This window comes from Myotis myotis, unplaced genomic scaffold, assembly GCF_014108235.1.
Source record: "Myotis myotis isolate mMyoMyo1 unplaced genomic scaffold, mMyoMyo1.p scaffold_m19_p_2, whole genome shotgun sequence".
NCBI lineage: Eukaryota > Metazoa > Chordata > Mammalia > Chiroptera > Vespertilionidae > Myotis > Myotis myotis.
This window is the reverse complement of record NW_023416324.1, coordinates 91,526,526-91,544,625: the sequence shown is the minus strand read 5'-3', so window position 1 is coordinate 91,544,625 and position 18,100 is coordinate 91,526,526. Positions and strand designations below refer to the sequence as shown.

The window sequence follows — 18,100 nt, the reverse complement described above, 5'->3', positions numbered from 1 at the left end:
AAGACCAGGGAGCCTTCTCTTCCCAGAGGGGGGCATCTTCTACCACCACAGAGCGAGACAGAGACCTGGGTAAAGAACAAGGCAGGTGAGTAAGCATGCCCCTAGAACCCACCGCTCCCCCATTCAGCCCTATTCTGTATATTCACTATGAAGGGAGAGCTCAGCTGAGATGGGGCAGTGAGCTACTAAAACTTCAGATCTGGTGACCTCATTTCCCTCAAACAGTTCCTAGAGTAGTGGGTTTATGTGAGTTTCTAACTCTTTGGTATGTCTGTGAAGTATTAAATGTTCTTCATGCCGAAACCGGTTTGGCTCAGTGGATAGAGCGTCGGCCTGCGGACTGAAGGGTCCCAGGTTCGATTCCGGTTAAGGGCATGTACCTGGGTTGCGGGCACATCCCCAGTGGGAGATGTGCAGGAGGCAGCTGATCGATGTTTCTAACTCTCTATTTCTCTCCCTTCCTCTCTGTAAAAAATCAATAAAATATATTTTAAAAAATAAATAAATAAATAAAAATAAATGTTCTTCAAAAGAATGGATAGAATTTTTATTTTGTTTAATTATAAGTCTTTTAAAACTCCATTTGTGGCCAATGATATTTCCTTCGTTGTCATACCCACACAGTCTTTAATTCAATTTGCAGACAATTCAAAGGAAACTGAATTTTAAATTCAATATGTTGCATTGAGCTGAGCACATTTGAACATCCATGCATTTTGATTTTGTTTTAAAATAACTTGCAAAAGCAAGGAAAACAGGTTCTCCTTGAATGCCAGGCCCTTGGAGCTTCATCCCCAGCCCTGAAGGCAGCTCCGCATCCCCACTTCTGGTAGTGACTGGGAAGTTTATACTAAACAGAAAAGCAACTCGATAAAGTTTTGTTTTGTTTTTGTGTTTTTAAACAAAACCAATTTATCTGAGAACCATGCTCATCTCTGGCATCCTAGAGTTTATACTCTAGGATGTGTTCACAAAGGTCCAGGTTGTGTTCTCTGAAAAGAGAACATATCTTCACCCCAGAGGGTGCTGACTAAATTCATCCCCTTCTCAGAAACAGCTATGGCTTTCAGATTAAGTTATCATTCCAAGCAAAAATAACAATTAAAGCAGCACCAAGGGGTGGGAGATCCAGTTCCAAAAATATTTCTCCAGCTTGTTAAAAATACAAGCTTTGATTTTGCAATATCTATCTTAGAACCTTTTTTCTTTTATCCAAACATGTAGAGAGAGAAAACACTGCTACATGGAATAATTAATTCCTTTTACCATTTCTCTATAGAATTTATTATTACACTATTTTGATCATTTTTTCCATGTTAATCTACCATCCCATTCGTAGTTTCCTGATGTTCATATGAGGTAGATGAAAGTGGAAAGACATGCAAGTATCTTCATGTAGATTGTCAACAGTTATTTCAAGGACCTATTTAAAAGATTGCCTGGCTCTCTTTGTATCAGTAAAACCCAGTGTGATCTTTCTACCAGTGCCTTAGGTGCTCTCATTTAAAAAGTCTTAGTGCAACTCATTCATTTGAATGAATTTATTTTCATTCAAGAAAAAGATTCAGCAAACTTTGGGGACCAGGCTGAGGTCTATGACTATGGGTACCTTTGAGAACAGTTTATGGAACTAGGCTTGCAAACTGCCAAATTCTGCATACAGTCCCTCCTTTTTTCCTGTTCTACCCATGCACACACATACACATCCCCCAACCCGTCCTCGAAAAAATATATGGCCCTCTGTGTCAGTGGGGAGCAGGGGTACTATCTAAGATGCCAAATCATGATTTTCAGAGAAAATCTGAACAGAATGCTCTAGCTTTTAAATTGCTGAATGGTAGAGAACACCCAAAGATAGGGGTCAGATTTAGAATTTAGAATTCTGTGATTCTGATCTGGAGCTAAGACTGCCTTAAAGGAATTATTGGGTACTTATTTTGGTGTGTATTTTTCCTTCTCTTCCCCATGTTAAAGCAGAACAAAAAAGCAACCTCTGAGCATAAAAAGAGCTTCTAGTGGTGGAGAAGGTGCACATTCCCAGTATGGCATGGCACCAACCTACCCTCAAGCAGCCTACTATTCCAGCCTGAACCTAAAACAAATCTACAAATAGCTTTGGCTCCATTTTGTAAAATATCCCATCCTCTGTGAAGGCCATCCTACCCTTAGTCTCACTCTCCTCTGAAATCCTGCTTTAATTGTATTCCACAACATACAGTCAAGTTCAGAATGGTGTCTATGGTTTCTGCTCTTCTTGTTTGAATCTCATATTTTAAACCAGCCTGTAAGCTTCTTGTCTCTATATCCTCAATGGCATTCAGTCTAGTCCTATATAAACTCAGGAAATATCTGTTGTTTCCAAATAATCAGCTGTCTAAAATCACATAATCCAGTCCAGATCCCAACCCCATGGTTCCTGACCACAATCCTCCAGTCTTTGCTCAACATTGGACAGTGTTAATAGTATGCCCTGTGCTAGGTTTTCTCTGTGAGAGCTTCTAGATTGGTCATCTGAAGCTCATGATGGTTATTGGGCTTCTTGTGTCTTAAAGGGAAGGAAGGCTGAGGGGAAAAACATACTGGTCATAGAGCCCATGAGCCACTGCAAATGTAAGAGCAGCCTCAGGCTGTATGTTGCCCATCATCTTCAGATAGGTCCTGTTGCAACAGCCACTTCCAACATGGCAGCTTGGGTATCAGTAAGCCTTTCTAGCACACAACAAATAAATCCATGGGCCACAACTCCTGAGGGATGGCCTTCAACAAATCTCAACTCATAATTTTCACAGAGTTTACATCCTAGTAAATTGAATTCCATAATAGTGGGTTTTTTTGTTGCTCAAATACATAATATTTTGAGTAATTCCCCATTTATTTTTCATTTTAGAAACTTCGTGAATACTTTCATTCAGTTTAAGAAGCCTATTATTGTAGCAGTAAATGGCCCTGCCATTGGACTAGGAGCATCCATATTGCCTCTTTGTGATGTGGTTTGGGCCAATGAAAAGGCTTGGTTTCAAACACCCTATACTACCTTCGGACAGAGTCCAGATGGCTGTTCCACCGTTATGTTTCCCAAGATTATGGGAGGAGCATCTGTGAGTACCTCGTTTTAAAAAATCATTTTAGAAAACTTCCTGAAGAAATCTAATTTGGTTATTGGTTTCCTAATATATACAGGGTGTCATTCTATGGGGACTTTTCATCAAATACACTTGTAACTCATTTCTTGTTCATTAACTTATATTTTTTAATTCATGAAATCATACATTTTCATATTGGTTTATAGAACATCTATGGACACTGTTCAATCTCATTTTCTAGAGAAGGACCTCATTCAGTGAGAAATTTATATCTCTACATAGTTAATATTGACATCCACTATTAGTAAATACCCAATTTGTAACCCATACAACAGAGTTTGCACTGGAAGGGTCTTTTATACCTAATTACCTAAAAGCTACACTCTACGTGAAAGGATGAGTCACACTTGTCTCACCTTAAATCAGAACTTAGAAATGATTCAGCTTAGTGAGGAAGGTGTGTTGAAAGCCAAGATAGGCCAAAAGCTAGACCTCTTGCATCAGTTAGCCAAGCTATGAATGCAAAGGAAAAGTTCTAGAAGGAAATGAAAAATGCTACTCCAGTGAACATACAACTGATACAAAAGCAAAATAACCTTATTGCTGATATGTAGGAAGTTTTAAAATCAAACAAGCCATGGCTTTCCCTTACACCAAAGCCTAATCCAGAGCAAGGCCCTAACTCTTCAAGTCTGTGGAAACTGAGAGAGGTGAGGAAGCTGCCAAAGAAAAGTCTGAAGCCAGCAGAGGTTGGGGTTTAAGGAAAGACGCTGCCTCGATAACATGGAAGTGCAGGGCGAAGAGGCGAGTGCTGATGTAGAAGCTGCAGCATGTTATCCAGAAGCTCTAGCCAAGATCATTAATGAAGGTGGCCACACTGAACAGGTTTTCATTGTAGATGAAACAGCCTTATGTTGGAGGAAGATGCCATCTAGGGATTTCATAACTAGAGAGGAGAAGTCAGTGTCTGGCTTCAAAGGACAGGCTGACTCTTGTGAGGGGCTAATGCAGCTGGTAACTTTCAGCTGAAGCCGATGTTCACTTACCACCCCAAAAATCCTTGGGCCCTGAAGAATTATACTAAATCTGCTCTGCCTGTGCTCTGTAAATGGAACAGCAAAGCCTGAATGACAGCTCATCTATTTACAATATGGTTTACTGAATATTTCAAGCCCACTGTTGAGACCAACTGCTTAGAAAAAAGATTTCTTTCAAAATATTACTGCTCATTGCCAATCCACCTGGTCAACCAAGAGCTCCGACTGAAATGTACAGTGAAACTAATGTTGTTTTCATGCCTGCTAACACCACAGCCATTCTACAGCCCATAGACTTAGGAGTAATTTTGGTTTTCAAGTCTTACTATTTAAGGAATACATTTTGTAAGGCTATAGCTGCCATACAAAGTACATTGAAATCCTTCTAGAAAGGATTTCCCATTCTAGATGTCATTTAGATCATTTATCATTCCTGGGAGGAGGTCAAAATATCACCGTTAACAGTTTGGAAGGAGTTGATTCCAACCCTCATGGGTGACTTTGGGGGTTCAAGCCCTCATGGAGGAAGTAACTGCAGATGTGGTGGAAATAGCAGGAGAACTAGAGTTAGAAGTGAAACCTGAAGAAGTGACTGTAGTGCTGCACTCATGATAAACCTCTAATGTAGTGGTTCTCAACCTTCCTAGTGCCGCGACCCTTTAATACAGTTTCTCATGTTGTGGTGACCCCCAATTTCATTGTTACAAATTGAACATAATTAAAGCATAGTGATTAATCACAAAAACAATATGTAATTATATATGTGTTTTCCGATGGTCTTAGGCGACCCCTGTGAAAGGGTCGTTCGACCCCCGAAGGGATCGCGACCCACAGATTGCGAACCGCTGCTCTAATGGATGGGGAGTTGCTTCTCATGCATGAGCAAAGAAAGTGGTTTTTTTAAGATGGAATCTACTCATGAAGATACTGTGAAAATGGTTGGACTGGCAGAAAAAGATGTAGAACACTACATAAACTTCGCTGATGAAACAGCAGCAGGTTTGAGAGGACTGACTCCAGTTTTGAAAGAAGTTCTACTCTAGGGAAATGCTATCAAGTAATATCACATGCTACAGAGAGTCAGTTTGTTCATGAAAGGAAGAGTCCGTCAGTGTGGCAAACTTCAGTCTCGTCTTATTTTAAGAAATTGCCACAGCCACCCCCACGTTCAGCAACCAACACCCTGATTGGTGTGCAGCTGTCAACACCGAGCAGGACCCTCCACCAGCAAAGATAATGACTTGCTGATGGCTCAGATGCTGGTTAGAGTTTTCTAGCTATAAAGTGTTTTTAAATAAAGTATGTACATTGTCTCTAGACATCTGCTATTGCACATGTAATAGACTACAGTATGGTATGAACATAACTTGTATATGCATTGGGAAACAAATTCATGTGAATTGCTTTATTGTCATATTCACTTTATTGCGATGGTCTGTAACCCAATCTGCAGTGTCTCTGAGGTATTCCTGTAGTGTCTCCAAAAGCAGATGCTAAGTGGAGTTAAGTAGCCAATACCTATTGAAGGGACAAGGAAGAGATAGGGGGAGAAATTGAACTGTGAGCAGGCCCAACAAAGCTTCTGCTATCCCACGGGGAATATATGGCCTCTTAATAGATGTACCACAGTGGACCGAAGTGGCTGCTTCCTTTATGTCCATTATCACTGAGTGTGGGCTGTGCCCATGGACGGGTGGCTCTCTGCAGCGGGGAAGTCCCCTCGGGAGCTAATGGATGTTTGCTGATGGCACTGCCAGCAGCTGGGGCAGCAAGACCTCCCTGTAGTGGATCTCAGCGGCACATCTCTGCATGTGCCACAGCCCACCTCTTGTCCCTTGGATCTGCCTCTTCAGTTTGCAGGGGGCAGTTCCTCCAGGTTCCAGAGTCCTCTCTTCCTGGGGGAGACTTAGAGGAAGAGGATTAGACAGTGGTAACTGCTGCAGGCAAGAACTACGTGGATGTTAAAATTAGTGGGTAGTAAAAGTACCATGAGAAGAAGGATATTTGCATCCTTGCATTATTTACGATAGAAAAATTAGTAACTTTCAAGTAGAGAAGCCTGCAGACACCTCCTTCCTGAGAGATTAAATTCACCAGAAACAAGGCCTATCGGCTGTGGTTTGCCTTCATGTGCTGCACGGAGAATGGCATCACATCAGCCTGCTGGAGTCCTGCCAGATGTGCATTGCCTCAGTCTCATCCAGGGAGTGCCAGGCAGTCCAGGTGTGGCATGTCTATAGATGCAGAGCAGCGCCCTTCTGCCACAGTCGGAGAACTCGCTGAAGGACTGAGAAGCCTTTGCAGACTGGGGAGGCCAAGAAGAACTGACAGCCCAGTGCAGTGTGGCTTCTCAGGATCCTGATCAGAGAAAGGACAGCAGTGGGAAAACTGGCAACATTTGCGCAGGATTTGTAGTTCCATTCATCGTATTATATCAATGGGAATGTTACGGTTTTGGTCACTGTAAAATGTCATATAAGATGTTAATGTTAAGGGAGAGCTGGGTGATGGGTTGACAAGAGCTCTCTATACTACTTTTGTAATCTTTCAGTAAGTCTAAAATTATTCCCAAAATAGAAAGTTTTAAATAGTTTAAATCAAGGAATGTAAAGGAGGAGAGGGCTTAATATGACAAACTGCAGCCGCCCTGCCATAGCTGGTCTTAGTCCTCCCTCACCTCATCCTCTCCCTTCCTGTGTTAAATCACCCCCCCTCACCACCTCTGCCGGCCTCAGTGCTGCCCTGGTGGTAGGTCACTGGTCCCCAAGAGGCCTGAAGCCTGGTCATCATGCCCTGCTCAGCCGGAGTTGGCAGGGAAGGAGGAAGGGGATCCTGGTGGGCCTCAGGATTCCACACATCCCCTCCTCACCTGCTGGACCTGGGCTCAGACATCAAGTGCTCAGGCAGTGGTCAGAGCTTCAGGTTCTCTGGGACCCTTGTTGTGTCTGCCAGCAAAGCGTGCCCCCTCTGGGCCAGCAGCGCCCAGAGATGTGAGGAGAGGAAGCACAATGTCCCTCAGTAGATCATTGGGAGGGATCATAAGTGCAGCCATTCCTACTTCCACCCTTTCTCTCCCAGGCTTGTGTTCTTCCTGTTGTGAACATGGTACAATACCAAGGTCTTTGCATTGTGTATACTGTGAGTTGGAAGACAGTGCCCATCCTCCTGGAGCACACCTGCTGGCTGGTGCTACTCTCGTACTGCGGGTCATCCCAGTGCTCCTAGGACTGGCAGCTTCTGCAGGTGTTGACTGTGACTCCGCCAGAGGACCCACTCCCACACCTCCTTTGCTGGGAGGAGGCTATTCTGGTCTGGCGTTGTGTTCTGTGACACCCCATGAGCCTCAGAGTGAGGTCGCCTGAGGACTTGCAGGCAGGAAAGCAAACCCACACCCACAGTAAGCATCTGTTCCTGTACCAAGCATGTCAAACTTTCGGCCAAGGGGCCACATGCCTCGTTTAAAGAAATGTGGCATGCGGCCCCCTGGCTGCGAGTTTGACATGCTTGCTATAAACAGTCAATTTATGCTTGGCTGGCTAATTGTCTCAGGAATGATGCCAAGCAGGTAGCTTGGCATTGGTGTCTGCTACTAGAAGGCTTGATGTCCAGCCACAACAGTAGCTGAACCAGCCTTGATAAGTCAGAGCCTGTGCTATTGAGCTCCAGCACCGGCATGGCCAAACAACCAACACTGGCTAGTGTCACCTTTCTTATGTAGTTTAGTTCCTCTTCGTGGTGGGTGCTCTCTGGTGGACACTGGCGTGCCAGCAGTCTATACCCTTCCCCAGTCACATATCTATATGCCTCTACCCTAGACATCTGTGTCCCCAGTTTTCCAGGGCCCTGGCCAGCCAGCCAGACCGTTCACCACTACCCTGCTCACTCTGGATTCTAACCCTGATGAAGTTCTGTTACACCAGATGAATGACCAGGCATATCCCCCATTTCAGAGCATTCCCCTCCCATGTTCTTTTGAGCCAGGCCACCCATAAACCAAGCTTGTTCGCAGGGAATCTCCCATTCAGCCATGGATGTTAACTGAGGCGGGGCACTGGTACAGCAGTGGTGTGTGACTTGTGGGTCTGGGCCACCCGCTTATGCATCTCGCCTATGCTCTCTGGTGTTTGTGCCTGTTCCTAGCTGTGCACCTGCCACTGGCCCTGGCTGACCCTTAGACCTTGGTGGGCCTGATAGCTCAGCATATGATGGACATTTCACTTGGTGTCCCATGGCTAGGTGTTCTTTCTCTACCAGGGCCTGGTGTGCACACTAGAACTGTTTTTTAAAAGGTATACTTCTCTGCTAGAAGGCATGGCCATGCTCCAGAGCCCCAGGGACCTGCATTGAGATCATCTCTCTGGCATTGCCATAAGCTCCTGATGGCATCTTGTCCCACCCATCTTGTCGGCAACAGCGGTTCTGGCATTTCAGCTTCACTTGGCCTGGACCCTTATGACTTTCTCCATACTTTAGAAGCCATCCCAGCAGCAAGACCACACAGCCTCTCCTGGGGCACTTGCCAGCATGTTAAGTCTTGTAGTTCAGGAAAGCTCCCCTGTCCAACCCGGTGGTTTTCCCCCTGGTCAAGAAGAACACTCAGAATTCAGTCCCTTGTCTTCCACCAGCACTTTCTAGCTCTTGTCATGCAGCTCTTCTGGGCAGTAGGTGAGTTACAGGCCTGATGGCCAAGAGAGGGGATGTGCAGGGCTTAAGGGAAGTGATGCAGTCCTATAAAGAGAGATTTCTGCATTGTCTTCAAACAAGGGGGCAGCACCTGTTCTGAATGGAGATGAGTGGGCCGTTTATGTGGGCTCAGAGGAGTCTAGGGTTCAGAGTTTGGGGGCATCCACCCAGAAGTCCCCATACCAAGTTTACCCTCCCTCTTTTTCCTCACATAGCCAAACAGACCTTCTGTGTGTGGCTGATCAACCTTGCCTGGAGCTTGGCCACTCTGATAAGTCCTGGGTCTGGATGTGGGTCACAACTCTCTCTGCCATCTTGCTATCCGGGAATCCCTCAGTGTCAGTGGCAACTAGCAGTTACTGTCCCATTACCTGTGAGAAGGTCTTCATTGCCAGCCAGCTAGGGAGCAATAAATCCTTTTCATACCGCTTCCACTCCCACCTGGCACAAGGTAGTTCTATGGAAACAGAGGTCAGGTGACTATGGCAAGCAGGACATGAAGTAGGTATCAACCTCTGGCGAGGCAGAGAGGAAACAGGATAGGGTGGAGGGCAAAGGTGAGCTGTGGTGCAGTTCGGATGATGCCCTAGCTGAGCCCATGGTAGACTCTGGGGCATATGTGACCATCACAGTTGTTCCAGGTGCCCTCACCACACCCATTGGATGCAGTAGCCCCAAGAGGGGCCTGCCCCTGGGAGAGGCTGCCTGCAGAGCTCTCGCAGGGAGTTGCCTGCTGACAGTGCTCCTGGCCAGTGGCTCTGAGTGACATATCAGTGTTCACCTCAAGTTGTCTCCATTTTTTTTATGGAGAAAGTATTAAACAAACTTGACATTTGAACACATCTTGGGCAAAGGTAGCTTGGAAGTGGAGCCCTTGGGCCAAATGCTGCTAAGGGGTAGCGGTCTTGGGTCCACAGAGCTCAGAAAGATTCATAAGTAGCTTGAAGGTAGTACAAAGTGAATGCCTACTCCTGACTCCCTCACCTTTGACCCCGCTGGACAAGTCTTGAAAGTCATTATTGTTTGCTTCTCCTGTGACCTCCTGGTGTAACCTGAGCAGCAGTTTCTAGCCAGCGCGATTTGCCTCATCCTCCAGTCCTAGAGGGCATGTGGCAATGTCTAGGAACTTGGTGTCACAACAGAGGAGATGCTAGTTTTTCCTACAACTCACAGGACGTGCTCCACACTAAAGTGTCTTTACCCGGCCAGAGTATCTTCATGCCCAGCTTGAGAAATCCTGCTCTAAATAAAGCTGGAGCAAAGAGCCTAAACGGCACACAGTGTAAGTTCTGCACTTTTTTTGGAGTAGTTGACTAAAACCTCTACACAAAACATGAGTGAACATTGATGAGGTGAGTTGTATTGTGACAACTCTTGTTGAAAGTGACTGCTACCCAAATGGTACAGTTCCTTTCATGAGCTCTTAGTGTATGTGATTTCAGGAGCCTGAGGCAAGCCTAGAACAAGTTTGGTTTTCCCCACTTGCTATGTGAAAAACTGCAGGACGACAGCTAAAGGGATCATATTATCAGGATAAGAAGAACATGCAGGTAAACAAGCTGGGAAAACTACCTTTTTCTGTAGTACCTGCTGCAGGAAGAGAGATCTTGGAGCCAGGCTGTAGTCACAGCTATGTAGGTAGCTCTACAGTGAGTCCTCCTTGGGCCATTGAACATTCGTGGATTGCCCATGCTGAGCCAGACACTGCAAAGCCCAGTCCTGTCTCAAGGACCACCCCTGTGAGCCTTTATACTCAGGAAAGTGTTGGGCCCTGTGACTGACAGCTGAGGAGCCTCCGTTGAGGGAACCACAAAGATGACAACACGCCCATTTGTAAACCTGGCAGCTCTTGGCTCTGAGAGCCTTGCCCTGAGTTTTCAGTGAGGAGCTCCCCTTTGAGGAGGTTAGAGACTGGTCCGAGGGAGTAAGTGGCAGAACCACTGCCAAACTATGCCTCCTTGAGATGTGAAGCTTCCTGGTTCCTCCCACCCAAGCCCGTCAGGTTTTCTTACCATACTTCTTAATGTGATCTTTTTAGCTAAACTTGAACAGGAAGCGGTCAACCTGTAAGACATTTATCTATTCAAAGAGCAAGCCTTAAATCCAGTCATGGCTAACACACCAGGAAAATTTTAACTAATGTATTATTCCTGGCTCAGTTGACCAGGATGGTGAAGAAACACACCACTCTAGTGTACCTATTTTGGCCAGATCGGCAAAAACATTTTAGTTTGTGTGCCAAGATGAGAAAGGTTGAAAATAGCTGTACTAGAGTACCACATGCCATATCCCATGTGACCTATACTGCAACTCAATACTTTCTTATCCTTCGGCATTTATCATTTGTCTGCATAGCTACACTATAACTTTTAAAACTATTGGAAATGGAGTGTATAAGAACATATCCATTCAACTTATGTATATTTAATCCTACTAATCTTACCAAGGGAATTTTTCCTAATGGTTTTACTTGATAAGTATATTTTAAACCAACTCACCACCTGTATTTTGGTGAGAAAGCATTTAACAACCGTGAGTTAGTCCCAACATTCAGTCCTTTGGGTAGATTCAGAAATGTCCTGCACATCCATTGACAGCCAGTGGGGAGCTGGTGGGCTCTCGCTCACTGGAGGAGAGGATGGTTCTGATGGGCTGTTGGCCCCAGCTGCCTGTCTTCAAGCCTGAGAATCAAGAAAAGGGAATGAAAGACCAGGAGAGAATAGTAGTAAGGCAGTAAATTGGCCTCCAGTGGGCAAAAAATACTTTCAAAATGACTGGGAGAACAGAGAGGCCTCCTGGAGGTGCTGGAGAAGAAATGCAGGAAGGATGCCTTGCTCTTTGTCACTCCCACTGCCCATATGCACTCAGGCCAGCGAGGTCCTTTGTGTTTCCTACCCAAGCTAAGACCCTGTAGTTCAGGTTGGTCCTGCAAACATACTTCAAACTAACCCAAGTGATTTAGTTGTGTTGTTGTCTTTACAGTATGTTGAGAGTAAAAGAAATGCATATAAGGAATGGAAAATTCTCTGTCCATAGAGCACTTCCCAGTAAGTCATTTCATCAGGAACTGTTTTCCTTTCTCATTGCATTTGGATCTGCCTTCAGAAGAACGATCTTAACAGCTAACAATAAAATTAAGTCAGATTTTTAAATCCATTGTTTATTTTAGACCTTTCTACTGAGAGGAGGCTATTCGGGGGTTTTGTAGAACATCTTCAGGCTCTTCAAACACTGATGGCTTTGTCCAAGACTTACACAAATCATGCTCCTCTTGGGGACAAAAGTGAGTCGTGAGTGTTAAGAACCTTGCAGTCCTTCTGAAGACCCTGTTCTGCAGCTGCTTTGCATCTCTGCCGATATTGAAATGGGTGATGAATCAGCAGCACATTTGCTCTGCCAGCTCTGGTGTGCATACTCTAAACCAGCGGTCACCAACCTTTCAGACCTCGTGGCCCACCGGTTGGTGACCGCTGCTCTAGACTGTGCATTTCACGTGCAGTTGGCCATCGAGGTGCCTTTATAGGAGGCACACAGGTACTGTCAACTGAGAGGGACACTTAATACTTTAAGGCCTTTTCATAACAATGATTTTGCTTCTTTTGGAAAAGAAAGACACTGACCAAAAGTCCATTTTACCTGAGCTCAGAAGCCCTTTGTGACCACCAGAATCTTCAGGAAGGTTAACCATGCAAGATAGGAAATTGTGACATTAGAATCGTGCAGTTTCTTTGTCAGGTAGATATTCTCCTCTTTTCTCCTTACTTCAGCATCTGTGAGCCTATCATTAGAGTGATAATGAAATTCATGCAAATTTGTGATGAGACCTTCAAAGTGCTGTAGAATCCAGGACAAAGTTAAAACCAGTTTCATACACACACACACACACACACACACAACCAAGTGTTCACTCCCTCCATTGAGTCATGCGTATAGTCAGACCTTCCTAGGCAGTGGTCGTTTAGGGTACTTCTCAGTCCTGGTCGCTCCTCCCAGGTATCCCCCTGCAGGACCTCCCCGCTGGCATGTGCTCACGTCCCTAAAATTGCAAATGTTCTAGCTTTGCTTGGGCCTCATTTTCCCAGGAAACTGTTTTGTGTTTTAAATGAGTGCATACATTGGGAGGAGGAGGAGGCAGGCAGAGAGGGACATGCCAGTGACTTCAAATTAACTAACAGATCTCTAATTTAGATTTCTTGGCTGTCTATTTGATCCTGTATTACATCATAAAATAAGCCTTTTACATTCATTTTTTTGAAAACCCACTGACTGGTATGTTGCTTCCTGCCCGCGTCACGGACTGTGCCTTGCTGGGTTTCTGCTCAGTGCACAGGCTCTAGAGAGGGTTGGTGGCAGCCCTGGAGGGTGTGCAAGGGGTCCCAGCCCAGGCCGTTCAAACACCCATCCTCAGTGTGAATTTTTAAGGGATGAGTTATTGGGTTGGGTCTTTTCTGCCTGCCTCCCCATCACATTTCATATTTCATATCAATGTCAACTCTTCTTCCTTTCAGGCAAATGAAATGTTGCTCAGTGGCCGTAAGCTGACAGCGCAGGAGGCGTGTGGCAAGGGCCTGGTCTCGCAGGTGTTCTGGCCTGGGACCTTCACCCAAGAGGTCATGGTTCGCATTAAGGAGCTTGCCTCGTGTAATCCAGTTGTACGTCAAATTTGTTCTCTTAAGTGTGTGACTTTTTGTGTGTTTTTTGCCATGACCTTTTCCTCCAGAGAGATCAGACTTTTCACAGTATTTCCCTGAGCGCTCCCTGCAAAGCCACCTTCATGGGAAATACTGACGGGAGCCGTAATGGATGCCAGTGCTTCAGTCTGCTTACCCTGTCCTCCCTTTGCAAATGCCCAAGAATTAAAGGAAAGCATTTCAATCTCAAGTTTAGTAACTTAAAACTGCCCTATATCCCTGGCCAAATGGTTGCGGGTTTGATTCCAAGTCAGGGCAAGTACAGGAAGGCAACCAATTGATGTTTCTCTCTCCCTCCCTCTCGAAGATCAATAAGCATGCCCTCGGGTGAGGATTATTTTTTTTAATCCTGTAAAGTCTACCAGGAAACAACATTTATGTAGCTCTTCACTGCTTTCAAAGCCCTTTCACAGAATCACTTTTTCCACACAGTAGCCCTAAGTTTTGTCTAATGTACTGGATAATCTTTTAACAAAATTGCACTTGCCAAATCATAAGGTGAAATGTTATTTGATGTTAATTGATCTAACTTCCCTCTAAGCCAGTGATTTTCAACCAGTGTGCCACAAGAATTTTTAAAACGTGCAATACCTGACTATTAGAGGCACTGATCTCTTTGCCCTTAAAATAAAAAAATGAGAACAGCCAACACAATAGCTGTCCAGTGTGAATTAAAATTATACTTTTTTTTGTCAGATCAGCAAATGTAATCTTTTTTGGTGTGCCACCAGTGGAATTTTATAGTTTGTTTGCCATGAGATGAAAAAGGTTGGAAACTGCTGCTCTAAGCTATCCCACACATGAACAGCCCTCATTATTAAAATTAAATTTTAGTTTAAAAATCCCCTCAACAGACATTCTCCCCGTTTCCCTGGAGCACCAGAGTTAGGAGTGGGCTCATGCAGCACAGCAGGGTGGACCACGGCTGGTCTTGGCGTCGGGAAGAGGCAGGGCGTAGCAGACAGTTCAGCTCGCTTTTGAAATAGCTTGACAACCGTTTTGACCTTGAGAATGTGTCTGATAGTGTAAAATAGACTTTGTACATATATTAGGCCTGGTGTATATTGTGAGAAACGTCTGGTAGCTTTTTTTTTTTTTCTTATACTTTATTGATTATTTTACAGAGAGGAAGGGAGAGGGATAGAGAGTTAGAAATATCGATGAGAGAGAAACATCGATCAGCTGCCTCCTGCACACTCCCTACTGGGGATGTGCCTGCAACCAAGGTACATGCCCTTGGCCGGAATCGAACCTGGGACCCTTCAGTCCGCAGGCCGATGCTCTATCCACTGAGCCAAACCGGTTAGGCTGATAGCTTTTTTTTTTGACAGGTCATTACTCAAGTTTGATAATTATTCACACAAACTTGGGGTGCAGTGGAGCCAGTGCTTGCAGACACACACCTGCTAACTAACTGTGTTGTTTGGTCCAGGTGCTGGAGGAATCCAAAGCCCTTGTACGCTGCAACATGAAGACAGAGTTGGAGCAGGCCAATGAGAGGGAGTGTGAAGTGCTGAAGAAGATCTGGGGCTCCGCCCAAGGGATGGACTCCATGCTGAAATACTTGCAGAGGAAGATCGATGAGTTTTGATTGGCAGGCTGCCTGCTGATGACACTGGAATTGAAGAGCAGGACATCTGTGGCTCCAAGGTGCCTGAATCCATCCTCACAGCCTGAAACATGTTCACTCTTAGCTCACGCTTGGAAGCAGGACTTGAAACATCCAAGCTATTTATTATCAAGGAGTTTTTAAGTACTGTAACTTTAAAATAAATAATTACAAAGCTCCTTTGTCCAAACATCATTATTTTATACTTAATATTCAGACAAGTATGAGAGTGTAATGGTGAGCACTAGACTGCTCGTTGCAGCTCTAATTTCTGCTATCTTTGGCTTGTACTGTATAAAGAAGAAAGTGTGTTTTGCTGGTTTGGGGTTGCAGGGAAAGTCTGGATAATGTTTGTTTTCTTTATTTTTTCCTTCTAGAACAGACTCTAAAGAGGCACTAGAAAGCCTCATCTCCCCTGCCCCAAATAGAGATATAGAAGGATCTGAGATGTGCTTTTTTCTCCAAGAAGGCACAGATAACTCAGATGAAAAGTCCAAATCAAAAGTAAGACTTACCTTTTAGGATATTTCTGATGAACAATCCACTGATGAACGTGCCCCCACACTAAAGTACACTTAGGATTTATGCTGAAAAAAAAATCAGTTGCTTTTTCCTTCTCTTTTAATATATCTGGTTCTCACCCAGTTAACATGGAGAAACCACTGTCTCTGGAAGGAAGCTTGTTTTGCAGTCCTAGTGACTCACTGAACAGCCTAAGTATGGTATCTAAGCTATTAGTTAGCCTTAGTGGGGTTTAAATAGTGTCTTTGACCCTTTTGAAAAAAATAACTGCAATGCTTCTTGTTGCTGGGTGAGAAATGCTACTTTATATACAATTTTGGTTTTCTATGTGCAGATATGATTGCTGTATTACACCAAAAAAAAGTATTTTTATGTTTATAAACTGTATTTTTTAGTTTCACTTAGAATATATTTTATTTAATAAGTTAAAATTCTTTTGGCACACTATTAAATGCAGAAACTCCTTTTTAAGAAAAAGAACTACCTTATATTCGATGTTTAATGTTCTTGGTCTCCGGGTTCATGTCTACACAATACACTGAGTACAGTGTGGTGTCCAAGAGTGCCCTACGTAAACAGACATGCGCACTGCTCTCAGGAGTGGGGCCGATTCCTGATTACAGAGGCCTGCCATTAGGCAGGCTTCTGCGCTTGCAATCATATTGAATGTATGAAGAGTGAAATAAAATCAAAACCTTATTTTTGTACAGTTTTAAATTTTATACTAGAACTGACCGCCTCCTGGCTGCGTGGAGAGCTGTACAGTGTATAAACCTGCCTTTACCTGGGATTGGTTGGTGCAGTATTTTTGCATCTGTGGGACCTACTTTTTTGTTCAGTAGTTTGAAATATATATAAACTGTACAATCTGTAAAGTTTTTATAGAATAAATATTCAGCTGTGAAAACTGGTTAAATAAAACTAATATTTCTTAACACATTTAAAATGTTTCTCAAAATTCTTCACTTCTGAAGTTTCTCAATGAATGTATTTTTGTGAAATAGGAGCATAAAACATTTGTACAGTATAAAGAGTGCCCAATCACTGTGTAACTACTCCTAGGGAGGAACTAGAAAATGGCCAGTGTCCTCCCAGGTCACATCCACATCCCCCTCCCCAGGTTGCCATTTTCATTTCCTGAAATTTGTGTCACTCATCCTGTTGCTTCTTTTTCAAAGATGCATATTTTTAGCATATATTAACTAGTTCTGCATATTTAGAATTATATTGTATCCCATATAAGCTCCTGTGATTTATATCTTTGATTCAGTATTAAGAGACTTTTCTATTTGTACAGAAAGTTATAATTTATGGCTTCTTTACCCAAACCTACAGCATAGATATTTCCATTCCTGTTCTAGATAAAGAACCTGAGGTGTGACACACTCACCCAGATCATGTGGGTAACTGGTCAGAGGTAGGACCAGCCTTCCAGCCCAGTTCAGTGTGGCAAAACCTACATTGTGATGACTCCCCTGTAATGTTTGTCTCTTAGAATTTACAAATAGGGAACTGATTCAGGAGGCTCATGCTCAGTCTTGGTGAGGGTGACAGAAAATGTAGCCTCTCATATTGGTGAAAGTCTAAATTAGTTGAACTTTAGAAGAGAATTTGATAGTAACTGTCAAAATAAGTATTAAAAACCTAGACCCAGTAAGTCCTATTTATAAGAATTCATCTTAGTGAGTGAATTCTTGCAGAAAGTAAGAATAAAGATACATATACAATTAAACTCATCTCAGGATTGTTCCTACTAGAAGAAAGTTGGAAACAGCGTACTGTGTTCATCAGTAAGGTTTGTGTTAAATAATTATGCTACAGCCACACTGCTGTGGGAAAGGAATGAAGTCTTTATAAAATCTTAGGTGGAACAGCATACCAAAAACACCCATTGTATGCTTTTTTTTAACTTTTCAAAATATACTTTAATTCATTTCAGAGAGGAAGGGAGAGGGAGAGAAACATCAGTAATGAGAGAGAATCACTGATCGGCCACCTCCCACATGCCCCCTACTGGGGATCGAGCCCACAACCAAGGCACGTGCTTGACTGGGAATCGAACCACGACCTCCTGGTTCATAGATCAACACAGCCACTGAGCCACACCAGCCAGGCCTATTGTGTGCTTTTAAAAGGTTAAAAAACCATATTCTGTTCTGTTTATCAAGTCCTCTCCCCTAGTGCTTCCCAGCCCCTGGGGTGAAACACTACTCAGCCCCTCGGAAGTTGAGGTAGAGGTGGGTACTACTGCCCACTAGGGCTTCGACCAGGGCTGTCCCCTTCTTGCCTTGATTCCTCAGCTGTGTGGCAGTACCAGCAGCCAGCACTTACACTGCCTGAGCGCCAAGTACTAGACCGAGCACTGCTGGCTCGTGTGATTTTTTTAGTATACTGTTTTTAGAGAACATTTATTGATGTAATATATTTTTAATAATATATAATCATACAATGAGAGCTGCCAAATCTTTTGGTAGC

At 43.9% G+C, this 18,100-nt stretch overlaps 1 protein-coding gene across 3 annotated transcripts in view; it reads left to right on the top strand.

Annotated features, from left to right (window-relative positions):
• CDYL (chromodomain Y like) overlaps positions 1 to 16,564 on the top strand; it is a 239,474-nt gene extending 222,910 nt beyond the window's left edge. For 2 of the 3 annotated variants that reach the window (XM_036347826.1, XM_036347825.1), the window contains exons 5-7: positions 2,888 to 3,098; positions 13,312 to 13,455; positions 14,927 to 15,282. In XM_036347826.1, the coding sequence (XP_036203719.1) occupies positions 2,888 to 3,098; positions 13,312 to 13,455; positions 14,927 to 15,085 (514 nt within the window). In that variant the 3' untranslated portion in view covers positions 15,086 to 15,282. Of the gene's footprint in view, positions 1 to 2,887; positions 3,099 to 13,311; positions 13,456 to 14,926 lie in introns of all 3 variants that reach the window. The other variant, XM_036347827.1, reaches the window with a different exon arrangement.
• Positions 16,565 to 18,100: the final 1,536 nt, after the last annotated feature.